This window comes from Ctenopharyngodon idella, chromosome 3 (assembly GCF_019924925.1).
Source record: "Ctenopharyngodon idella isolate HZGC_01 chromosome 3, HZGC01, whole genome shotgun sequence".
NCBI lineage: Eukaryota > Metazoa > Chordata > Actinopteri > Cypriniformes > Xenocyprididae > Ctenopharyngodon > Ctenopharyngodon idella.
In genome coordinates, this window is record NC_067222.1 from 40,948,869 (window position 1) to 40,975,495 (window position 26,627).

Genomic DNA, 26,627 nt, shown 5'->3' on the forward strand with positions numbered 1-26,627 from the left:
TCAATGCAGGCTTCTACTGTTCGGAAAATCCCACCTTTGCGTTTAAGGAATCTCAAAATACAGACTTTTTAAATAATTTATAGAACAGTGATTTAGTCATTTAATTTATGTGCCCTGGATGAACCTCTGGACTAATTCTATATTCACAAATGCAGTATGTTCTAGAATAATGGGAAGAACTAGACGCCAATGACATTTACTAATCACGATTCAATGAGATGGCAAGTGGGGAGTATCTTCAGAAGTATCTCTATGATTAGCACAATATTATTTTTCATGTCCAGTTCATAACTGTATGTCAGACAGTTGAGATCAACCTAGTGAATGCTGTTTCTTCAGCCTCTCTGAATGCTGAACTCTCTCCTCTGGAGCCTTCTTATAACTCCTGAAACACATAAAACATTGTATTTGTATGTTTTCTATTACAATATTATCTAATGTTGATTTATTATATTTGAACATTCAAATTATTTCATTCAATGTGAACTCAATTACTTTGAAATGTGGCTTTGCAAATATATAATGCCTTCCATAAAACATATTGGGTTTGTTTTAAGGTTACTTTTATGCAGAGTGATTCTTTGTAATATAACACAGAGATATTTTGATCACACTTCAGTTGACTAAATTACTACACGAGATCCTGCCAAATGCATTTACAAATAAATGCAGCCAATTTTAAATGTCAGGTGACTCTTCTGGCAGAGGCTTCGTGGCATTTCCAGTACTGTAAGTGTCCAGCAAAGACTGAATTGAATTTCAAATTCCATCAACAATGGAAATGGCAGGAATGGGAGATTGCATGATCAAAGGAAGCAAAAGGTGGAGAACTGACCCATGGCGCAGGAGCTGCTGGCCTGAAACCGGAGCGTTCTGGCCCTGACTGGGCTGCAGGATCCTAAAACACAACACACAGGAACAGGAAGATTGTTGGAAGGCAACTATCACAAGTATATGGTGCAGAGTGAGTAATAAATGTGTAAAAAGTATGTTTTCCCTCTGATTTTGTGTGTCTCTTGGATTGTTTTTGTGTTCACCTTTTTGTAGGGGTTTTCTGAGCTCGTCTGGTCTGACCTGGAGATTCACCAACTCTAATGACAACAACATGTAAGAGCAGATCAGTGAGTGAATAAATAGCATTTTAGTATAGTATTAATAAATAGTAAATAAAATAAATAGTATTTTATATACTAGTTTGCATCTTTTCTTTTAATATATAAATATATATATGCAGCCCCTCCAGTTCGCACCTGCCCGCTCCAAGCGGGACACGAACCCCGGCCCATCCGCAAGGGAGTTGGCCGCTCTAACAAGGAGGCTACAGGCTGCAAGCTCTAGCATCAGTTGCTAGAGCATCTCTTGAGATCAGAGGAGTGAGGTTTACTTGCACAGCAACTATTAGCTGGCCTCTGTGTATATATCAGAGATGCAAACAGGTAAGGGGGGAAAAAAGGTAAGAACATTGTGTGAGGCGGGGGCATGCTGTTTATCTGTTTAAATGTCCGCTGCAGTATCTTGTCCTTTTAACAGTTAAGGGGTTTTCCCGTGACTGACAGCACTAGTCAAAGCATTTGTCAGTTGCGTCTTGTTCCGTGTTCACAACAATTCAGTCTTTTCAATATAAAAGTATTCGCTACTGACTGACACACTCATAAAGACAGTCTTTGCCGCCATCTGGTGGTGTAATAATGTAACTTCTGTTGCTGTTCACGGTCAGGGACTATTTTTTCCGGCGGAAGGACTTTACTTTAGCAAAGTTGCACTGATACATATTTTTGGCTTTAATATTTGTATTGTGTGGTAACTGTTTTATAAAAGCAATAAGGTACGAGAGGCTAGTGCTGTATCGTAAATAAATCCACTTCGCGTTGTGCCTAACAACGCCCTTCAGTCGTGACTTATTCACCATACAGCACAGCCTCTCGTACCTTATTGCTTACATATATAATGATAGTTTTCAAAATATATCATGACTTCATGATGTGGTTTTGTTCCTTATATTTTTGTTTATTGGGCCGTACGCCAAAAATGTGTCGCAACATTAAGTTCTGGAGTTACAACCATAAAAACATTTGGCATTTGTCACTTTAAGTACTACTTTTGGACCAACTGCATGTCAAATAAATCTTTAGCAGACAAAACAATTTTTTAAAACATATTCTTGCACTAACAAAACTCACCTTTTCTTTCTATCAAGAGATTTCTGGGTTGCAGCAGACAAAATCACCTTGTCCTTGGGGATTTTTGCTTTTTCCTGTATGCCAAATAAAACAGTATTTGAGGAAACACTTTCTGCACTGCTGTACATTCATATGGAAATGAGTTTGTTCTTTTCAAAACAGCAGAAAATAGTTGCCAAGGACCAACACTAACCAAAACCTTTGCAAGCTAAAAAAAAAAAAAAAAATGGAAATAAACCAATAAAGATGAAGCCAAAATGTGTTGATTGTTACCATCTCTCTGAGTTTTCTCTCAGTGCGTAGATCTCGGTCTTGTTGCAGCAGAGACAAACGCTCCTCTAGTGTCATTGTGAAGAAGATATCATGAATGTCAAACAAGGCTGCACGTAACTGAAAAAGAAACATACAAAAAAGATTTAGTGCCAGATCTGATGCTGTATACATGGTTCTTATCTTACCATCACAAATGTGGGACCTGAGCTCTGACACGCTCTTGCAGGGAGAGATCTTGCTCTGACAGTTGGTCGTTTCTTTGAGGAGCATTAGTGCTGAATGAACAAATAAACTCTTGCGTGTCCTGAGGAGAGACACATGTAGAAAGATGATCAAACAATAAGGCCTTTATTAGCATGTATATGAGCACTATATTGTGCATTCTCACTTGAACGGTTTGACGCAGGTGTTTGACTTTCTCCGTTCTCAGCAGTCGTCTGGTCAGGAAGCCCTTCACGATGGCAGTGAGGCGGCACAGCGCCCTCTGCTGCTCCGCTGTTACAACCTACGTGCAGCAAGGACCAGTTTATAAACCGTGAGGGTCCAATAAAATTTTACTTTTTTTCTCATAACATTTATTTAAGTTTATTTTACTCTGCAGGGACCAATTTTGAAGTTGCAAAAGTACATTAATATCAACCTGGCTCAGCCTGTTTCTGCTCTTTCCTGTGCTGTGATGATTGAGGCCTCTCATGTAAATAGAGGCCTGTATTGAGGGTGATGCCACATCTAAACTGGTTGGAGGAAAACCTAAAAGAATAGAATACAAACAGATATTAATATATACCATAGTAAATGTGTACTATATTCTTTTGATTTTGTAGCAAATTAATGGTTAAAGGGTTTACCCCAAAATGACATCATTTCATCATGTTGTTCTAAATATGATTTTATTTCTTCTGTGAAACACACAAAGATGTTTATATTCCCAAGCTCTAAAAAGAACTAAAAGCATTCTAAATGTAGTCAGTTGAAAGTTTTGAATCAGTGTTATTTTAGCATTATTTATATGGGTCATTGACGAAAAAGGTTTTTAAAAGTGTAAAAAAAAAAAAACACAATGGAGATATAATTAATTCTGAAGTTTTATTAAGTGTTAAAAATGAGATTATGTGGTTTTTATAATCAATTAACACTGCTTTTGTCATTTTTTACAATGTGGACAAAATTTGTCACCAAAAAAGTCACTTGCTAGCTAACAAAAGGACAATCAAACATTTCATATTTAGTACAAGTTTTTAAAATATTACAACATTTTCCATGTTTTATAACGGTTGTACCAAATGACCTGATGTTTCGGGACATGTGTATGAGCAAGTGAAAACATGAATTTTTCAAATAGTTAAGAGAGAGTTAGTTACTATGCTTCATGACCATGTGGTCCTTTGCAGGTGTCTGAATGATGTCACATCCTGTCACATGATACTGTCACATGACTTGATCCAAAATGGTCCCTTTATATTGGTTGCTCCGAATGATATCAATGAAATTAATTTTTTCTGGACATTCTTTCTCATAACAAAGGAACGACTTCTACACACAATTTTAATACCATTTTGCACTGTGTTGATATATGATGTTATAAAATCATGCCAGAATAAAAAATATATACATTTATTACATTTTAAGATATTTTAATCACAAATGAAATGGCTGAATTGGCCTTTGGACGGTTAAACCGAATGACCCTTGACACTTCAAAATCTTTAAAATACCTTTATATGTAGTACAATATAATTAAAACCTTTTGGATTCATTAAAAGAGATCTAGTTGTACTACCTTACATACTTTGGATGTCATATCTTTTTTTTGATTATTATTAAGGCCTTTGGACAAAAAAATGACCCGTCACGTCATTGACCCATATACTATTAGAATACTTATTATTAATATTGTGAATTGGCTTTTATTTTTATATTTTCAATATCAGTTTTAATAAATTTTATTACGTTATTTTGTCATTTTTATTACTTTTTGTTGTTTTTTAGCTGTAAATATTTTTTTTAGTTTCAAATATATTTATTTTATTTCATACATACATACATATATACATTATATATATATATATATATATTATCCATCTTTAAAGCAACTGAACATTCATTTAAACACACAGTGATGATAAATCAGACACTGAGCTAAAATAACTGATGTATTTTCATCGTAAAGCCACGGCTGACATACCAATGACTGGCACATGGTGTCTCGGTGATCTTTCTCCAGGGCTTAAAGGGCACATGGGGCTCAGTATAGGGTAACGTTCACCCGTTGCCCTTAATTCACACCCGTCCTCGCCTGCTACAGGACTCAGACCACCCTGACCCCTCAGTCTCCAGACCCGCTCCTCCAACTCCTGAATGAGGGACAGACATGTGCAGTGACTAAAGTCAGAATATATAAAATACACACAGTGATGCATTTTAAAGACCAGGGTGCAGGATGCTGCAGTTCAGGAAAATGTTGATGTTGAATGTAACTAACTTATAAGGTCATATTTGGGTTAGGATGCCTAGTAAACATGTGGCAAATCATAAAGGTTTGGAACAGAGCCCATGTATATATCTGGATATGCCAATGCTGACCTGACTGTGAAGCCGTTGTTCTCTCTCTTGCTCTGCCACCAGACACGATATTCTGAAAGCATAATCCTCCTCCAGAGACCTCTGCATGTCTTCTAGAGCGTGGACTTGCCATTGCATCTCATCTTCAACACAGGCATACACAACTGAGAGGATACTATAATCAAAGAAAGCTGAAAATCTCGTCTTTATTCTCAAATGAACGTTCTTCAATGGTTCTTTGAAGGACCATTGAGTAACTCTTCATATCATGAACATTTTGTGGCTGCATACACTGGAAACCTCGATTAATCGCATCTTACATAAAGGTTTGTTTATATAATGTATGTGTTTTATAGTTAATTTATGTAAGTGAGGATAGCAAAATAAAGTAAACTGTGACATATTATACATATGTGACAAAAATTCTTCATACAGTGGACTACCAGTAAAATTGATAAAAAATTTGGGACCAAACATTATTCAGACACTTTGACTTGACCGTTATTTTTTTCTGACACAGTTTAACTTTTTTAAACTATAGTGAATAAACTAATGAATGAAATGTTCAAGGTGTCTGAATATATTTTGGTTTGACTGTATATATATATAATATTTTGTTACATATATACATAATAAATATACACAGCACACACATATATTATGCAAACATAAACTTTTATGCTGGATGCGATTAATCGTTTGACAGCACTTCCATATATACTGTATTTTAATCATTGTTTTTGCTTTAGTACAATGAACCTATAAATTCTGATTATTTAAATTTTTAACAACATGTTATTTTTGTAATATCACTCCTTTTCTCATAGTATAAATAACTATAAATAATGATAAAATATATAATGTAATAGCCTTTATATTTTAGGAAGGTGGCCTTCGCAAAAGAATCATCATATTTGGGGATCCATGGCATTAAAAAGTTTGAAAACCCCTGCTTTAAAACACCAGCACATGATGATTTTTATAGGAACTAGACCAGAGAACTCAATGTTCTTTGAGGAACTTAAAAACGTTCTCATATGATATCAGGCTGTAAACCCCATTTCGGTTCTAATTTGAAACTTTGTTTTTAATAGTGCACTCATTTGTTCTGTTCATACCTGCTCTCCTCTCTTTCAGCGCTGTGCTGATGACACTGTTTCCCTCAAATGGTAGTTTGGCATGAGAAGGAGAGTCTGGGGTGATTCCAGAGCCTATAAATGCTGCTGTGGGACTCTCCCGGGTGAAAGTCTTGTTCATTGGTGACGGAGGAGACAGTCGAGTGGGCGTTCTCGCAGTGACCCCGGCCATAAACCGAGGCATTCTCTCCTGGCTCCTGTCTATGAGCGGACTCTGATGGTGGGAAGACAGATGGCTATCCAAAGTGTGGCATCTCCTTCGGAACAGAGGGCTTGTGAGCTCAGGATCCACTGGAGATGTTTCTAATTTACAGACGGTCTCATTCAACCTGAAGTGGTCATCGTATCGACCCATACTCACATTTTCCACTCCGAGTAGCTTCCTCTCCTGCGTCGCAATTGTTTTTGCTTCCTGTGGCCTTGCATTGGCTGTAATGTTTGGTTGGTTGGGGTTGTCAGGGAAAGAGAAGAAGATGCTGCCAGCAGAAATGGGACGAGGACGCCCGCGGTGGGGTCTGGCACTTAAACTGCCATTTGGACCAGATTCTGGACTTATTAGGTTACTTGGAGAGGTCTGATTAGGTGCGGGAATATAACAGGGTAAACCAGAGACAGTCCCATCTAAAGAACTGCCGTTTTCTTTATCAAACGTGATTTTCGTGCCGATGACTTTCGACCCCTGTTTACCTTGTTCTTTTTCAATAAATTCACGTGATTTCTTCAGTAGGTTCTGCAGACAAACTCCTTCTGTTTCAGTTTCCTCTGGCATTTGTTTTTCCTCCGTTGCTTTTCCTCTCAGCTCAGCTGATGGCGTCACTGCTGGCTTACTAGACAAAATATAAGGCTCTGTGACCCCAGCAGGTGTAAGAGATGCAGTATCAGGAAAACCATTCCTGCAGTCTGGTTTTGGAGAAGGAGACAAGCACTGCTCTGAAGGCTTTGGCACGTCCAATATTTTTGGTGCCTATAATGCAAGAAGATATAAAAAGTAAATTCATAATTAATTATTTTGTGTGTGTGTATGTGTATGTATGTATGTATGTATGTGTATATATATATATATATATATATATATACACACACACTACCAGTCAAAAGTTTGGAAACATTTGGAAACAAACAGTTGTGCTGCTTAATATTATTTTATAACCTGTGATACTTTTTCAGGATTCTTTGATGAATAAAAAGTTAAAAAAATATCAGCATTTATTTAAAATAGAAATCTTTTGTAACAATATACACTACCGTTCAAAAGTTTGGGGTCAGTAATTTTTTTTCTTTCTTTTTTTTGAAAGAAATTAATACTTTTATTCAGCACAGATGTGTTAAATTGATAAAATGTGATAGTAAAGATTTATATTGTTAGAAAAGATTTATATTTTGAATAAATGCTGTTCTTTTTAACTTTTTATTCATCAAAGAATCTTGAAAAAGTATCACAGGTTATAAAATAATATTAAGCAACACAACTGTTTCCAACATTGATAATAAATCAGCATATTAGAATGATTTCTGAAGGATCATGTGACACTGAAGACTGGAGTAATGATGCTGACAATTCAGCTTTGATCACAGGAATAAATTACATTTTAATATATATTAAAATAGAAAACCATAATTTTAAATTGTAATAATATTTCACAATATTTTTTTCTGTATTTATTATGAAATAAATGCAGCCTTAATGAGCATAAGAGACATGAAAAACAGTAATGTTTCCAAACTTTTGACCAGTAGTGTGTATATATATATATATATATATATATGCTAAAATAAAATATTTTATATATACATTACAATAATATTACAATAATAGAATCTTTTGTAGTGTCTTTACTGTCACTTTTGATTGATTTAATGCATACTTGCTGAATAAAAGTATTAATTTCTTTCATTCAAAAAAAAAATAAAAAATCTTACTGACCCCAAACTTTTGAACGGTAGTGTATAATGTTACAAAAGCTTTCTATTTCAGATAAATGCTGTTCTTTTGAACTTTCTATTCATCAAATAATCCTGAAAAAAATTGTACACATCTGTTTTCAACATTGATAATAATAATAAATGTTTCTTGAGCATTAAATCAGCATATTAGAATGATTTCTGAAGGATCATGTGACACTAAAGACTGGAGTAATGATGCTGAAAATTCAACTTTGATCACAGGAATAAATTACATTTTAATATATATTCAAATAGAAAACAGTTATTTTAAATTGTAAAAATATTTCACAATATTACTGTATTTTGGATCAAATAAATGAAGCCTTGGTGAGCAGAAGAGACATAATTTAAAAACATTAAAACATCTTACCGTCCAAAAACTTTTGACCAGTAGTGTGTGTATATATATATATATATATATATATATATATATATATATATATATAATTACTGTTTATAGTTTAAATAACTATTATTTATAGTTTATAGTTTAAAAATCAAACAGTATAAATGCATGGTAAAACATTTCCCATAATGAGGCTTTCGTATATCACAAAATGGAGTCAAAATCTATTCGTTTTAATGCAAATAAATAAGACCCTGGAACATAAAAATGCCTTTAATCGAAAAAACACTTATTTTCTTACCTTATTAGTCCAAAGAATGGCCTGAATCTGATTGAGGAGGTTATTGTTACAATGAATCTGTCTCTCTGCCTCCATTTGTGACGCTCTTTTCCTGTATTCAGCCATCTCCCTTCTTTGTTTCTCACTTAGCTGGAAACACAATATGCAAAAATGTTAAAATAATATGATAATAATGTTTAGATATATAATAATAATAATTAGATAATTGAAAAGGAGATAATAATGTTTTTTGAATGTGTAAACCAAACAATTATTACTGTTCTTTATCATATTTTGTGCTGTCTTTCTTTTACTTTTAAAAGTTTATCATAACATAGGCTATATATTGCAGTCACGCTCTGTAACATAAACTTCCTGAGACTATACGGGGTGAATATCACATGTAGCTTGTACTCACAACAGGAGACAGAACTGGCCTGCCATGAAAGCAGATGAGAGGGAGCGCCACCCCTCGCGCAGGTGCGGTACTGCAGCTCTTTTCATGCATCATTTCCGACTGCAGTGTGGACAGAATACGTGCGCAGAATTCCTCATAACTGTCCATGTTTTCTCTACAGCGGTCTGCACAGGTCTGGGGTAGTCTATGTATTGAAATGTAAACCACGTTAGAGTGTTATTTGACATAAAATAAAATCACATTGTCGTTCCTGTTCGGTTGTATTGGGTCAGATTGAGCAGTCACATGCAGGGTTTTTGATTCAGATTTTAAACATCCATCAAAGGAACAAATGTCTCCGCATTCCACTGCTCTTTTATCCGCAAAGATGTAGGCTGTTTGCTAACAGATAACGTTAACCAAGCACAGATGTTAAAATCTCAGCATCAGCACCTACCTTTATATCGCAATGCAGGCTGGAGCTTCTGTTTGAATAAATAACAAAAATTAAATAAAGTGTATCATTAAAAGGCTTTCCTCTACCACAGATGTGACTGTAACACTGTTGTCGCCGTGCTGATGTTTATATTGGACGTACAGATGCAAATGGTTTCCTGTGTTGTCCGTAATTACGTTGTGAATGATAACAAAGCTAGTTTACTCTATATCCACACGACGTAGGCACTAGTATGTCGGCAGAAGATGGATTTAATATCCTAAACCTCTATATCTGTCCTTCACCCGGTCTCGTCTTGTGTCTGTGTGGTCTTCATCAGCACCGCCCCGTTCACTCACCGACATTTGGGCGAAAAATCAAAGGAAGATTCTTTCACACCAGATACACATTCATTTCCACATTACAGCCCTATAAATTCACTTTACTCTTAATCTGGTCCATAGAAAATGAAATGCTATGTTTTAATTATAATTTATAATTACAATACATAAATAAATAAGGAGCTGTTGTACCCTATAGCCTACTTAAGATGTCAGCCACATGTATCAAAAATGCTATTTCTGTAATTCCTGCCGTCATTTCTGAGGAAACTGGAAGGAAAAGATAACTAACTGCATAGTATTTTTTTAAATTATGTAGTATTTAGTAAAATTTAGTAAAGAGTATTTAGTAAAAAAATCGCACATTAATTAGCCTATTAATTAAATTTACTTGTTTATTTATTTATTTATTGCATATATTATATATTACTCATTATTACCTAAAATTATTTTAAAAGGCAAAACAAGGAAAGTTCACAATTAACAACATTTTCATTTTAGGTTGAGGGTGCTGAGGGATTGTTTTGGTTTTTGTTTTTTTTTGACATTATTGTTACTGCTTGCAATCCTAACGCAACGGACCTATCTATACGGGACAAAAATTAAGCCTTTAAATAAAAGGGTTATTGAGTTGTTTACACTGTCATATACAATAAAATAGCACGTACAGGGACAGGAACACAGAAATTAACACAGAAAAACCTGCCTACTTCACACAACATTGTTTTTTTTTCTAGTACGTACTACGCACACTGCAACGGTCACAATATGACGTCACACTCTGCGCGTATGTTTTTAAAAAATATAATTCAAAATATAAATAAAACTTTTTTAATAGCCCATTTAAAGTGTGTATTACAAATAAATTAATAAATGCTAAAAATGAATAAATGTAAATTAACAAAAAAAAAAAAAAATTGCGTTGCATTTACGACTCTGTGAAAACAGGGGGCGCTGCAGCACGTTCCCCATACTTCCCGCGCCCCTGTATACATGAGATATTATTCCAGGTAAAAGGTAAAAAAAAAAAGAATAAATAAAAGCATGATGTAAATACACACATAAGAGTGTATAACTGTTCCAATATGAATTTGTTTTCCAGTAGTAGTGTAATGACTGTCATGCGCTGCAGTTGGTGTGGGCGTGGTTTCCCTCTCATGCCTGGCTGCGCGCGCCAGTCACTGCTCAAGCTCACTGGTCTGTGTGGATGGACATTACGGAGACGTTGTTGAACTTCACTCTTGTTTTACTTAGAGACAGACAGCGAACTGTAACTGGAAGCGGTTCTCACAGAAATCGTTTGAGTCGTCGATTTCCAAGCTCATTATGAGTTAACCGTTTGTATTTGAAGGACTCACTTCCAAATCAGTGGACTTTGACAACTGCCGCTGCCGCCGCCTGGGTGAGTTTGCAGAAGTAGCCTACCTCGTGAAGAAAGAAAACAGAGAGTGATTAGTGTTTATACGGAATTATTATTTTTTTATTATTTAATGTGGGTGTCTTACACTTTTAATTAATAGTGAACAGAGACGTATTTAAAGGCTTGAATCCTACTGTACCTCATTTGAAGGTGATTAAATTAGTGTATATCAGCACTATATATCAGTGTTTGCTTTTAAAATCTCCTTTGGTCCCTAGAAGAAGTTAGTTTGAATTATGAGCCATAAGGCGGTAACTCCACCCTGAATGTACATTCAGTCTTCAAATATGTTTAGCTGTGATCTGTTTTAACGTCACTGCGGCAGTTGTCTACATGACCAGTAGATGGTGCTGTTGCGTTGTGTATTTGCCCTTATGAGTGTATTAAAGAGTAGTTACAAAATAAAATCGTGCAATATTACCAAGAGACCCATAAATCTTATCGCGCAATTCACTTTGTTGTTTTAGTTTGCTTTATAGAGGTCATATAGGACCTTTGAATTGTATAAACGTTTCACTTATAGACTGAGAGCCAACTGCAAAGTATACAAACATTGTTTGGGACAAAAACATGTAAAGAAACTAATGGGTTGAAGTTGTCGTGTATCTTCTGTAGCCTATATTTAAAATGATTGCAGAGCATTTATGTTTCTTGGCGCTAAGAAAGATTTGACCACATTTGTTGAGTAATCTACTGTAACTGGTTAATATTTTTCATCTGAATTCGTCTTTTGGGATCAATAAACAGTCTGTCCTGGCCTATTGTGTTTTTGCAATTTTCTGTACAGTGGGTTTTGCAAAGAGATTGTTAGTTTCTAATGACTGACTGTTTATGGCTTTTAGAGACATTGTGTGTTAAAACCAGACAGAAATCAATTATATTGCTGTTTTGAGTCAGCTTTTGGAAATGCTTTGCTTAATATTGCAAGACTTGAAGTTTTCTGTTTTGGAGATGAAGTTAATTGTGTAAGCTTTTGAACTTTGGCACAGAGTGGATTGGTAAAGAAAATTGGATGAATTAATCTCATTAATTGGTCTACCAATATGTGAGTCAGTGGCAAATAAAGAGATAGCTTTTAAAAAAATAAATAAAATAAAAATGATTTAAAAGTTAAAACTTGAAAATGTTCATTAGAGAGGCGTATTCGTGTTATTTTTCTATAAATTGCATTTTAATATTTTATAACTTAATAAACATATGAATGCATGATTTTGACAGTATGGCAAGCCGTTTTGACTTTTATTCATTATCAGGATATGAATTCTTGATATCAACAATTCAGTTCTTGATATCAGAAATTACATTTCCACTGATAACAATGTTAATTCTTGATATCAACAATTCAATTCTTGATATCTGTAATTGTATTTCCAATAGTGAAATGTCACCATAGGCTGCCATTAAAATTCAATTGTTGATATCAAGAATTGATTTCTTACTAGTTGAAATTCCAATTTCATATATCAGAAATACAATTCTTACTAGTAAAAATATAATTTTTGATATCAATAATTACATTGTTACTAGTAACAATGTTAGTTTCTGATATCGTGAATGTGATTAAGAAGAAAGCCATTTTAGATATCTGAAATGATATTGATATCAGAAATACATTTTCAGATATCAAAAATAAACATTTTTACCAGTAGCAATTCAATTGTTGATATCAAGAACTGACATTTCAACTAGTGCCAAATGAATTATTGATATCAAAAATTCACATTTTTCTAGTAAGAATTATATTTCTGATATGTGACATTGGAATTTCAACTCAGTTCTTGATATCAACAATTGAATTTTAATGGCAGCCTATGGTGACATTTCTCTAGTGAAAATACAGTTACAGATATCAAGAATTATAGTTTTTACTAGTGGAAAGTAATTCCTGATATCAAGGATTGAATTGTTGATATCAAGAATTCATATCCTGAGAATGATTAAAAGTCAAAACGGCTTGCCATATGACAGTGATTTGTGAGACAAAGTAGCGCAGTGTTGTGAAAGTGATTAAAGTCCGATTCATATTGTTTTTTATTATTAAATATGCCCTTTAATCGTAAATATTGCCAACAAGCTCTGTTTCCATTTATTTACAGTCTATTTTGAACTCCAACTGCCGTTATTTATGTCGTTGCACGTTGAAGTGAGTCTGTTGACAGCTCTACGCACGAGCGCATCTGAATCCTTATATCCAAGGCTGTGTGACGTGAGCCGGAAGGCGTGACTCTCGTGTTTCCACCAATAGATTCAAAGTATGCCGTTGATTGACAGCTGAGCCTGGAAAATAGGAGGAACGTTTGTGCGACTTTATCCGTCTGGCTTTACTCTGTTGTGGAAGCCATTTTGGGATTTTCATAGTAGTAATTGTGAGTCAAGCCCGTAACTTTTGTATATTCCCACGAAGATCGCGGTGTTTGGTATATATGTGATCTAGCGTTTGGATACATAATTATTTCTGTTTTATTTTTTAAATGCCCGTCGAGATGCGCCAAACGTTTTGCGCATCATTGAACTGGATTGTCATTTCTGAACTGGAATACCTTCAAAACAACAAGAGATTATAGAAACTGATGGTCAAACGGGCAAGTGGTGGAATGTTTTGCTGCTTTTTATGATTTCATTCAAGCCTTATGCGCATGTTCATTGATGTTTTGGGTGTAATTTATACAGTTCCTGGTGGAGAGTCAGTGAAGCTCCTTTCTTTCCAAACTCTTGACAGAAAACATGGCCCTGGATTAACTGTCATACGCGCAACCAGGGCTTTATTTGTATATGATTTATGTGATATGTTACATGCGTCTTCAAATGTAAACACTTGTGAAGTGCGCAGAAACCCCTTTACGCATTTAGATAAAAGAATATGTTGCAATTCATAGCTGCGTGTCAAAACCTAGTGGGCTGCCTACCTAGATAGCATCGTAGACTTATTCTAAACAACGAAATCCAATCACTTTTTTTGGGACATCGAATCGAAAGTTACATGAGTGGATTAGTATGTTCATAACGCGTTTGCTATGTTCAAAAATGCGGACTAGGTAGTATGCTGTCTAGTGGCTCTTTAGTTTTTGATATGCAACAAATGTTGCAATCTCAAATGTTGCAGAGGGGCAGAAATGAGACGTCAAATCTGGAGAGTTGATCGTTATCATGTTTATAAATGCAAATGGACCTTTTCCACAAGAGATAAAGATGCAAAAGCGCATGAAGGTGTGACTGGGTCAGGATAGAGACAAATCCTGACTTTTTTTGTCTGCCTTAGGCACAAAGAAAGGAGCTCATGGTTTTCACCATTGACTTGTTATATTGCACTATTAGTGGCATGTCATGCTTGGAACATAACTGAGCTTGTTTGGGCTTGTGAAATGTGTTTAAAGAAGAAAATAGGTGGACAAAAATTTCTTCTGGATGTTCAGCCTGTCTCTTGGGTATTGGAGAGTGGCTTTTCTGGATCTCCTCTGGTTTTGAGAATGACAAGACATGCAGTTAGAGGAAAGGTAAATGAAATTAACAAGATATTTGACTTTGGATAATTTAGCATATTAATATTATCTGAATTTTGGGGGTAATTGATCCTAGAGTTTGAAAAGTGGACAGTTTTGATACAATTGACTTTTCATGTCAACCTGATGAGTTTAGTAATCTCCTGAATTTAAAGTTGACAGTTAAACTCTTAGGCCTGGTTTCACAGACAGGGCTTATTAAGCCAGGATTAGACCTTAGATCAATTAGGACATTTAAGTACCTTTTATAAATGTACCCTAGAAAAAAACATTACTGGTGTGCATCTTGAGACAAAACAATGGCACTGACATAATTTCAGATATGAAAACAGCTCATATGTGCATTTTAGTCTTGTCTGTGAAACCAGGGGTATGTGTTTTTTAGGTTAGTCTAAGCTCTACTAGTCTATAGATAACTAAAGGAAGTGTTCAGTTAGGTTAGTGATAGCATAACAAACAAACCACGCAAAACTAAGGGATTTTTAAATTGTGATCATAGCTGATTGTGCTTTAAAAAGTGTCACTAATATTTCAGCAATATTTTGGATTCAGTTTGCACTTTCTGATCAACCAAAATGTTTTTTTACAGTATGAAAATCACTGATGATTATTGCTAAATTAATTATGAATAGAATTGAAAGGATATTTTCAGCACAAGATAAAAGCTTGGCGCTGCACAGCTTGCATTGAACTGTATTTTCATCTATCTTGTCAAAGTAAAACTAGACATACGTGACTTCGAGGCCATGCTCTCTCTTCTCACGTCTTTTGACGCATGCTGTGGAAAGCTAAACAATCGGAGCTCAGGGCGCCGCCCAGAGTGCTATTATAACCAATAAGGAGAAAAAAGAAAAAATACATTTCGATCATCGTTTACATAATCGATCGTCACTGTCACGGTCGAGTAATCGAGTACTCGAGTACTCAGTCGCTTTTGCACATCCCTACTTGAATGGTCTTGGTTAAAACATCCAGATTTAATGCAATTTCAGTTGAATTTTGCACATTTGATCAAAAATACAGAAAAAAATAAGTTTTTCTCTTTTTTTTTGAAAGAAATTAATACTTTTATTCAGAAAGGATGTTAAATTGATAAAAAGTGATACTGAAGACTTCTATTTTGAATAAATGCTGTTCTTTTTAACTTTTTATTCATTAATGAATCCTGAAAAAAGTATCACAGGTTCCAAAAAAAAATAAAAAATTAAGCTGCACATCTGTTTCCAACACTGATAATAACTGAGTATCAAATCAACACATTAGAATGATTTCTGAAGGATCATTTGACACTGAAATAACACACACATAACAATTGCTGCAATAAAAATATATTTATTTTACATATTTACTAAATTAGAATTAATTGGATGCAAAAAAGAAATATTATTATATACATGTTATTTCATGTTATTATGACCAAACACAATGTTTATATATATGTTTGTGTTTGATACATTTTATATAAATTTCCCAAAATTGCCAGTTAATTCCCATAAATTCCTGTTAAGTTTTCAAATTGGAATATTTCTAAAATTCCCCAGGTAAGTTTCCGTGGAAAGTTTATTGCAACCCTAGTTAATATAAAAATTAATATTAACCTATATTAATAATTGCTGTGTAAATATTGTACTTATTTTGTTCATGATGCCTAAGTCTTACTGAAATTTCTAGAGAATATAAATGTTTAGATCTAAAATAATACTTAATTGGCTGGAAAATGCTTTTTTAAAAGTTCAATGCAATCTCTAAATATAGCTAGAAAAGTTGCAGAGAGCAATTATATTAGCAGAGAGCAGTATATTACATGCATTAAAGTCTCTGCACTCTCACTGTCCTGGGATGCATTTCCCAAAGTGAACTATAGTCGCAAATTTCGTTGTTACCAATAGAGTTCAATGGGACTTACATCCATAGTTCACCAACAGTGCTTTCGGGAAACGCAACCTTGTTCGCTTGAGTCACCTTGGACAGTGTTGTAGGTGTGGTTCGTCACTTCCTGTTCAATTGACAATACCAGACAAAGTGTTTGCACATTAAAGAGCACAATTTACAATAAAAGATGTGTTCTTTATAGTTACTACCAGATTTATGTTCAATCACCTGGATCAGAAGAAACAACTGAACAAAAGTTGTTTCTATGTTGCTCATCAGGATTCCTCCCAGAGGCAGGCTGAACTGTAAACTGTGTGTGTGTGCATGCTTTCATGGGTGGGACTCTGTTTATGCATTGAAGTCACACCCATCATCACACGTTAGCTGTTGCCGTAGATTTAGAAGTCTGTTCTTCACATCTGGTTTGATCTTCACAGCGTGCTCAGCAAATTACCATGGATTTTTCCCGTCTTCACACGTATACTCCTCCTCACTGTACTCCGGATAACACGGGCTATACCTATTCACTCAGGTGAGATCACTGTGAAAATGACGAGGCGATTACTGGGTGGAACTATAGTGCACTTCCCAAATTTGTTCTTTCTTGTCTGTAGCACATCTCAGTTTATAGTCCAGGAAACCTTACAGGGTTTTGTGTAACTATGTTGAGAACTTTCCTCCTCCTTAGCAAATGATTTTTCAAGAATTTCCATATCAAGTTGAACCTGTTTCTGTGCTCATTTCATGTACATTTGTGGTTTTAGACAAAGCATGTGATGGTAACTTCACTAGTTGTACCATTCTGTGTTTGTGGTCCGTTTCATACTTTGTCATTATTTAGCAGTTTTATTCAGGTGTGTAGTTTTTTACCATGGCTGTCAAGAGCCAGGTGAGAGGGTTGGATGACAGCAGGTGTGGTTTTTCTGCATTCACGGTTATTGACCTCGGGCAATTTATGAAGTTACACAGAATTAATGGCCAGGTAACGTGAATTTGTGTAATAATACCCTTGGTTGTAAACTGTATTTTGGACCAGAGCCTTGTAGAAATGGCGTGGTGAGCAAAAACAGTGTAATGGTGAATTTGACTGTGCTGACGTTTGTATGCAGATAACGATTTGTACCCCCACTCGCTGCACTAACTGATACCACTTTTTCAGCGAAATCATGCCGGTTCTCGTGCCGGGGCTGGTGCTGGTTTGTGAATCACTATTTATGATGATTAAACCAAATGTGGTTGCAGTTGAGTTCAAGTTTCAATAGTTTTTACAACATTACATAATTATAAAAAAAAAAAAGTATTAAAATAGAAATTTGTGTAATATGTAATTGACATTTTATAAAAGCAAAGGCATCCGATTTTATTTTTGATTGATTGATTGATTGATTTGATGTCAGATCAGGCCTAAATGTTTATAATAATAATAATAGAATTTAAGGTTTTAATTGTCTGGACAGTGTTGTTATTTTTTAACTTTTAAAGCTATTAAAAATTATTTTTCGTAATGGTAAATAATTTTTGAAATATGGCTGAAATAAAATAAAACAAAGTTAACTTAACATTAAAAAACTTATGAAAATTAGAGTTTAAGATGCAGTACTAAAGTTGCTAAAACTGAAATAAAAATAAATGTAAAGCTATAAAATCTTTTACTTATAAAAATGACAGGCACATAACAAAATCACAAACTTAAACTAAAATGAAAACTGGAAAAAAAAGATATTTAATATATTAAGTAGCATTAATATATATATATATTATATATATTAGTATTGCTATTAATGCTAATATATATAATACTAAAGTAACTGTCTGGATCCTATTAAGTTTAAATTGATTTGAACATCTATATTTTATTCAAAGATAGTCTTCTCAATATACCAATTTCAGGAGTCGGTACCAATACCAGTACAGGTTCATTGCAAAAACTATTGTAGTTATTTTAATTTAATATTATTTTTTATTTATCTATTAAGGAAATAAAATTAGTTCATTATTAATGCTGGTAAATGATACATTAAAACATTAGCGTGTAGCCTTCAAATAATGTTCATTTAAGTAAACATAGCATTAAAAAGAGCAAATGAAAAGTTAGTAATAAAATGAAAAGCAAAAAAAAACAAAAAAACAGTGCAGGTCTATTGCATTTACACTGCAAGACTTATAGATGTATTTTGACATATTAGATTTTTTTTTTTTTTTTGTCCCATCCACTGCTATGGTTATCACAATGTAAAATTAGTGCTGGGCGATATACCGGTTCATCCGGTATACTGGTCTCAATTTCATGCATGTCGTTCCAGGAAATCTGTATGGGCATCACACTATCACTGTAGCTGACATAAGATTGAAATGCTTTGATTGATTAAAAATTACTATTAAACACACGACTAGTACAAAATAGTTTATCGGAGTTCTTCAAGCCTTCTCAGGTATTTTCATGATAATAAAGTATATTTATAATGCAGTGCTAATCGACACATAGCCTTTATCACTGTATAGAATACTGTGAAATAATATGCTGTGTGTCCAATTCTGTGTGAAAAGCCACATCATCTCACAGAAGGATGTTATTTCAAACACTCAACTGATGTTATGAAGTGAGTTTGGAGTAAAAACATATTATTAAATGTTGTCATTTGTTGGACAAGAGGTTCATAATTGCTTCTCATGTTTGGAAAGATGTTTGACGTGTTTTGCTTTTAAGATGCACGTTATATGTAGAGATGCACCGATTGCAATTTTCTTGGCTGATTTCTGATTTTTTTTTTTTTTTGTTAGTGTGACCTGCTGATGCTATAATTGACAGCATATACTGTACAAACAAAAATCTACTTTTCTTCAACGCAAAGTTTTATTTTCTTTAAAAAAAAAAAAAAAAAAAACACAAGTAAAAAGTCAGTAATAAAATAAAAACAAATAAATAAATTGCAAACAACAGCACAAATAAATGCAATAGAATAACGAGAGCTATGAAACAACTTTTTCGGGTTAAGTAGGTTTTTATTCAAGTAAGAAATACTACAGAAATTAAAGTAAGCAAATGTAAAATAACACTGGATAGTTTTCATTGTAAAAATTAAATACAGATTAATGCTTACAATTAAAGTTATAAAACATATTCAGTCAAGAGCAGAAAGTGATTTTCTTTGTCATTTGTTCTTTGATTAATATAACAGACAGCAGCAGGAATATTGGACTGCTGTCCCTTTAAGAGTTTGAGCACGGACCTGTTTTATACAGTCTATGGCACGGACCCAATATATTGTTACACAACATGCGTTCTCTTTCTCAACTATTTAATGTTTCAAAACTAACTGTGTTTAACTGAATACTCGCCGAAACGGGCATTTTGACATAATTTTGTATGTATTTGACTGTTTAAGCGCCCATTCACACCAAGAATGATAACTATAACGCTAACTATATTAGCGTCCACACCAGCGGACGATATTGTTTATTGTTTACTGTTTTTACTGTCGTAGCTGTGCGCTGCAGTTATTTCGTCTGCTGCTTTAAATAGCTCTTTAAAGCAGGATGGATTCTAATTGGCTGTCAATGTTTTTATCATTCATCAGCTGGAAAAAAAAAAATGAAAGTTTAGTCTAAATTATGAAATAAAAGACATATTACTATTGCACAGTAGAATGTACTTAATGTTTAATAAAATTATTATTACTTTATCTTTGAGGAATTTCACACAAATGTTCATACATATTTTAATTTAAAGCTGCAGTCCATAACTTTTTTTGGTTAAAAATGATCCAAAATCAATTTTTGAGCAAGTACATAACCAGCCAGTGTTCAAAACTATCTCCTTACCTTAGCCGATTTTCTGTTTTCTAATTCGGCTGGTACTGGTGGGATTCTGTGGGAAATTCGAACATGTCGCCGTTCGTCTTTGCGTCATTACATCACGTCTGTTTATAGAAAGGAGGAGTCCCAGCTAGTGGGCTATATGGAGCCGTGCCGAGGCACAGCCCACGGCGACAAAGAGGCAAAACGTACAAACTGCAGCTTTAAATAGTACACTTGCCAAAACAATAAATTATAAATTTTCATTCGATTACCTCCTGTTTTTTTCTTCTTTTTTTTTTTTAAATTAAGTCAAATTTGTATTTGACATTACAATGTTTTTATATTCTATGTACTCCTGACAGTAAAATAAATCACTATAAACTTATATAAAGATTCAGTCATGAAGAGGAAAAAAAAATACTGTGATATACCGTGAAACTGCCAGAATAAAAAAAAAACAAACAAAAAAAACAGACTTTTGATCATACCGCCCAACACTTTCAAACATCACAATATCAGATCCAGTCTAGCATTTTAAAATGGTTGTCATTACTGAAACTTTGTAGTGTGTAATTAGCAGCGTAAACAATAAAAATTGTAATCAGATTATGAATATCCTACGCCGCCTTCTTGTATTACTACCTACTGGTATTCTTATATTTACTAAGACAGCTTCTGTGTGATTGGCTGTCTGTCGTACAGGTTTGTTTCAGCAGTGCCGGTGGGTGCACACAGAGGGTGTCAGCGTAGGTTGCATGACTGTGGTCTTCAGGCCGAAACCGTCGTAAAAAGAAGTGGGATCGAGTGACAAACCGTTGAGCCATCTGTCTCTGGCACTCAGAGTGATGTGACGAATTAGAGTTACTCAACGCATGTCAGACAGGGAAGACATGCATACAAAGAGTAATTGTGTAAGCTCAACAGAGAAAGCAGCGCAGTGAGAATATAGCAAGACATGCTTGTTGAGCGTCTGTGCTTTCTCACTAGATCCCTTGGAAATTAATTACTTAAGATTGATGCAGTCACAAGGGGAATCTAAATGCCTCTTTAACAGGCCAGAAAAATCATTTGAAATTATATATTAGCTGCTTCCAAAATTGAGTACGTGCCACACCTGCCAATATCATGTCAATTGTGAAAATGTGCTGGCTATAAATATTATTCAGAAGCCATACAATTGTATTTTGTGTCATTTGTTTATTATTGAAGTTGATATTTATGTATATTTTGTTAGTGGCAATGCAATTATTTGTTGTTGTTTTGTTTTTGTTTTTGACGTGCATATTTACGACAAACAGTGGAGTTCATTGAGTCGTGCAATCTCTGGCAAAACATTGTGACCCATTGTGATCCCCCCCCCCCCCCCCACCAAAATGGTGAGTAAATACAATGGTAAAAGCCCATTTTCACTCTCATTTGGCAGGCAGTGCAGTTTATGTTTGACGGTTGGTTGGTTGCATGCAGTTGTTTGCAGTGTATCAGTAGATTGTGCTTCTTATGCATATTTTAGTTCAAATTATATGTGTCACATGTTGCACTGTCATAGGAACTTGTGTGAAACTGGGGCAGAAACACCAAGAAATACATTTTCTTAATATAGCTGCTTCTGATTTGGACATCAGGGTGGGACTCTGGATTTATTAAAGTGTTAGGCAAGATCGTAGACGACGTGCATTCTGGGAAAGAGTCCTGCATGAAGGGAATACTTCTACAGAATGGCTTAAGTCTGTGTCACTCAGCAGCTGCTGAAGTGTTTGACAGCTGTACGGTAATGTGTGTGTGTGCTGAATGCACTGAAGTTACTTAATAGGGGTTTTGTTCTGCTTTAGCTGAGCTGTAATAGAGGAAATGATATCACAGAATTTGAATAACCACAGCACTTTCTTTTTCCGCCTGATAGTAACCCTCTTCTTTTTTCTGGAAGCTGTAAAAGCCCTAAAAAAGTTTTAGCTTTTTTCAGAGCTTTCTATTATAAGGGAATAGCTCTTTTATTTTAAATAAAATTAAAAGACAAGTATATGTAGGATTTTTTTTTTTTTTTTTTTTTTTGTAAGTATTGGTTATAAAATTTTTTACTTTTGTTGAAGTAAAGATGAGTCAAATTATTTTATCCAGATTTCATTACATAATGCTCATTGTGAAGTGATGGTTAATTCCTGAATTTATATAATGTTGTGATTTTATTATTATTATTATTATTTTAAGAAACAAACTAGTATAGATAATATCAGCCATCATATGGTTTTCAACCATAACATACAAAATTATTATATTATATAATTTAGGGGTGTGCGATATAACGATTTTTGATCGTGGACGATTAAAATGTCTCCACAATCTGCTTATGAAGAAATATCGTAGTATTGCGCTACACTGCTTTCTATCAGTTGCAGTTCCAGCGCCTCCGTCTCAGCATACTGTTCAACGTGACGTACAGACATACATTCACATCACATTTTAACGCAGCGGTAGAGTAATATTCGCGGGACACTTCAATCCACAAAAGTTCATTATTTCATGTGCCTTGCCAGTTAAACTTTTCTTTCGCGTGCTGATGCGCTGTTCTGACACGCGAAGCGCACAGGCACTAAAAGCCTGTCAAACGGCGCCTGATTACTAAGTTATCTTTAGAGTCCGATTGCTCTAATACTGTCAAATACACACAAAGTTTACATAAACACAGTTGGTTATGTCTAAAGTGAAAGTAAACATTTGAGAATAAATTGGATGCGTGGCTGTATATTAGATATAAGTGCAGGTCTTTAAAGTGAGCCTAATATTAACCATGTGGTCGCTTGTCCTTAAAGGGATAGTTCACTGTAATGTTGTTTCAAAACTGTATTAATTTCTTTCTTGTGCAGAACACAAAATAAAATATTTTGGAGAATGTGGGTTAGCCGGACAGTTGCTGGTCTCTATTGACTTCCATAGTAGGAAAAACATAGTCACTGTGGACCAGCAACTGTCTGGTCACATTCTTCAAAATAACTTTTTGCTCTTGACTGAGAACTAATACATTAGCTTTATTAAGAATCAATGTATAATTTATACAGTGAAGTCTAGTGTTATATTTTTATATTTGTTCATTTAATTTTTTACTTGAATGCTACTGTTAAATACATCTACTGTAGCTGAAAAAATAAATCATTTTATTAATTTCATTTGTATAATGTGTAGCCTATGTTTTTCTTCTTTTTTAATAACAAAGATAAAATTAATAACAAATAACAAATAACAGATAAAAAATAATGACAAAGATTTTTATCTTCGCCACTTCGGCCTAAATGTCTGCCATTTTTAACTTTATTTTATATTTTGTTATTTTGTAAGGCTTTGTTTTTAAAATAGGGAAATTAGTTTGGCTGTAATGCTCAGTCACTTGCAAAATAGTAAAAACAACATGAAGAATTGTGATAAAAATCGTGAATCGTGATTTTCCTGAAAAAAATCGTGATATGATATTTTTGCCGTATCGCCCACCCCTAATATAATTACTGTATTGTTCCGAAAATAAGACGAACCTGATTAAAAGACGACTTGAAAAAAGGCTTTTTGAAGACCAAATCTTGTGTTTTATAAAGAGAATTTTTGTATATTACATATTTTTCAGATTTTAATTTTTGTATTGAAAGTATGGTAGATGTTAGTAAAATGTACCAATGATCACATTTATTTGGCGCAACCTATTGTTGCAAACTGATGTATTTCTAAGAAAAAAACATTCTAACTTGGAACAATACAGTATATATTACGGCCACAATTTACTTGTTGCATGTTTGGTTTGGTTTGGTTATATTGTATAATATCATATCCCTTATCAATATAATTATGGGCTTATAGGTATTATTATTTCAAAATCAGTTCGTTCCTATAAAGGTACTGACAGTGAGTATTACCAAAGACTATATAGATATAGAAAGACGGTTCACTCCTATTACTTATGAATGAGAGAAACTGCAATGTGCAATATGGCGGAATACGTCCCGCCTTCTAAATAAAAGAGCCAATCGCTGATTGGTAAGGTCATTGGATCACTGCAGCTGCTGTTAGAAGCTCCAGTTCCCGTAGAAACCTGAGACTCGCGCTTAGGACTGCACATGTGCATTAGCTCAGCTAGCCTGAAAAATAAACTTTTTAATACTATTTGAGCATAAGAATCAACATTTATGGGACAGTTCATGTCAGATTTTGTTGCTGGTTTGAAATATGTTATTTAATATTCGCCAAGCAGTTTTTAAATTTTCAAATTCACCCATTCAAATAGATAGGATTTGATCTTGGAAGAAATAGCTGACCAGAGGCATTGTAAATATGGCTCCAGAGTGAACAGACTTTTCTTGAAAGGGACTTTGGTATTACTGAATAATCAATATTGTAAAGAGGGATAAAGTGTTTGAGATAGTAAGTGGGAAGCGAGTGATTGTTCAAGAGGGTCAGCTGATGCAGTAATGATACTGAAGTGGAGCAAGATGCTGCTTGTTGACCGTAGAGCAGGAGCTGATGTTAAGCCCACTCAGACCCTGTAGTGCCTCTCTGAAATAAAGCCCTGAACTCTTCAGTCTGAGCCCGTGAGGTTCTTAATCTCACCGTGAGCTTCATGTGTTCTCGCTAATCAGATTTCCTCCTGTCAGTCGTCAGTATCGCAGCGCTCGTCTTGTGCCTGTGTGTGGAAGATGGTTTATGGGTAGGTGGTTGACCTTTTGTAAGTCGGCTATCTGCACTAAAAAGTGTGCTAATCGAGTAATTAGCATACTAATATGGTGTCCTAACCAGGCATGCTGCAATAAAGTGTCAAGCAGTAAATCTCTGCTGTGTTAAAGGATTAGTTCACTTTCGAATGAAAATTTCCCCAAGCTTTACTCACCCTCAAGCCATCCTAGGTGTATATGACTTTCTTCTTCCTAATAAACACAATCTGAGATATATTAATAAATGATGCATCCAAGCTTTATAATGGCAGTGCTTAATAAAGGCCTTCTGAAGTGAAGTGTTTGTGTAAAAAAAAAAAAACAAAAAAAAAAAAAATCCATATTTAACAAATTATGAAGTAGGGCTGGGCGATATGGCTGAAAACTGTATCACGATATCAGTGTTCCATATCGGTCGATATCGATAATTATTGATATTTTTTATGACCCATTTAAAATAAGGACCAGGAGAAAAATATATTACATTTAAACATTTTTATTTTAAACTTAACCTTCCTCTGATCATAATCCCTTCAGTTATTAAGACAGAAATGTTAACAACCATGGAAAACTCAAATAATTAAAATGTTGTAGCTGCAACACCGCACAGATGTTGTTGGTTGAATACGGCTGTGCTCCAAAGGGTGAGCGCGGCTAAGGTGGTACATCAAGTTCGTGGTATTACCAGTCTTGGCGGGGACGACGGTCTTGCATAATTTGCAGACGACATTGGTCTGACTACGGTCAGACTTATAATATCCAAAAAACTGCCATACTGGCGAGCTGACTTTTCCTCTTTTATTTACAATTTCCTCGCTCGCTGCGGCACTCATTTTCTGCTTATCAGTCGCCGGTTACTGAAGAGGAATCCAGCAGACCAGCACGAGACAACGATATGGCGCAACCAAACTTGATACTGTTACATGATTGGCTGTTAGCGTGTCACTCCCTACGTTGCTAGGTTACCAGAGAGCGAGTGCCTTTGTTAATGCAACCAAACTTGCTTCGCAACCTCTGTTTTCTTCCGACGAAGAATAAAAAAATATCGAACGTTTTATCGAACACATTTTTTTGATATCGATCACGTGTCTATCGCGATACATATCGTTATCGTTTTATCGCCCAGCCCTATTATGAAGTAAAATATCTAATTCCTTTAAGGGCCATTCACACTGATGCTGATGTGCAGCTACAATGTCAAGTCAACAAAGTTTTTGTTTTAGATCATTATAAATTGTGCCTGCATATGAATTTCATTGCAAAGCTAAAATGTTGATAATATGTTTTTGAAATAATGAGCTTGATAATTAAGGAATGCAAGGAAACTCCTTCAATATGGTTTAAAAGCAGGGCTCCAGTTTATGATCCAGTTTATTCTGTTTATTATCCATTAGGGATGCACCGAAATTTAGACCACCGAAAATTATCGACCGAAAATGGCATTTTCAGTTTTT

The 26,627-nt window shown here is 34.6% G+C and overlaps 2 protein-coding genes across 9 annotated transcripts in view; one reads left to right on the forward strand and one right to left on the reverse strand.

The window, feature by feature from the left end:
- Positions 1–86: 86 nt before the first annotated feature.
- Positions 87–10,138, reverse strand: LOC127509699 (centriolar coiled-coil protein of 110 kDa-like). 4 transcript variants are annotated; one of them, XM_051888616.1, is made up of 15 exons: positions 9,576–10,136; positions 9,140–9,323; positions 8,743–8,871; positions 6,134–7,115; positions 5,037–5,179; positions 4,639–4,807; positions 3,302–3,352; positions 3,094–3,203; positions 2,842–2,958; positions 2,656–2,757; positions 2,454–2,570; positions 2,181–2,254; positions 1,038–1,091; positions 836–898; positions 87–385 (listed from the first exon to the last, which is right to left on the reverse strand). In XM_051888616.1, exons 2-15 carry the CDS (start codon positions 9,284–9,286, stop codon positions 313–315), a joined length of 2,331 nt encoding a protein of 776 aa, XP_051744576.1. In that variant the 5' UTR covers positions 9,287–9,323; positions 9,576–10,136; the 3' UTR covers positions 87–312. The 4 variants fall into 4 exon arrangements, 3 of the variants coding, with proteins under 3 accessions (XP_051744576.1, XP_051744577.1, XP_051744578.1); XM_051888617.1 differs by having other exon boundaries at positions 5,037–5,158; positions 9,576–10,134; XM_051888618.1 differs by lacking the exon at positions 3,302–3,352 and having other exon boundaries at positions 9,576–10,133.
- A 930-nt stretch (positions 10,139–11,068) lies between these two features.
- Positions 11,069–26,627, forward strand: part of sun1b (Sad1 and UNC84 domain containing 1b) — a 41,313-nt gene continuing 25,754 nt past the window's right edge. For 2 of the 5 annotated variants that reach the window (XM_051888610.1, XM_051888612.1), the window contains exons 1-2: positions 13,623–14,809; positions 17,125–17,219. In XM_051888610.1, the coding sequence (XP_051744570.1) occupies positions 14,678–14,809; positions 17,125–17,219 (227 nt within the window). In that variant the 5' untranslated portion in view covers positions 13,623–14,677. Of the gene's footprint in view, positions 11,298–13,622; positions 14,810–17,124; positions 17,220–26,627 lie in introns of those variants that run through there. The other 3 variants (XM_051888613.1, XM_051888611.1, XM_051888614.1) reach the window with 3 other exon arrangements.

Coding starts and splice junctions, on each gene's coding strand:
- LOC127509699 (XM_051888616.1), bottom strand. CDS start 9,286: ATGGACAGTTATGAGGAATTCTGCGCACGTATTCTGTCCACACTGCAG. Junction 3,353..4,638: donor ACACCATGTGCCAGTCATTG/GTATGTCAGCCG, acceptor TGTGTTTCACAG/AAGAAATAAAATCATATTTA. Junction 3,204..3,301: donor TGAAATGATGTCATTTTGGG/GTAAACCCTTTA, acceptor CTATTCTTTTAG/GTTTTCCTCCAACCAGTTTA.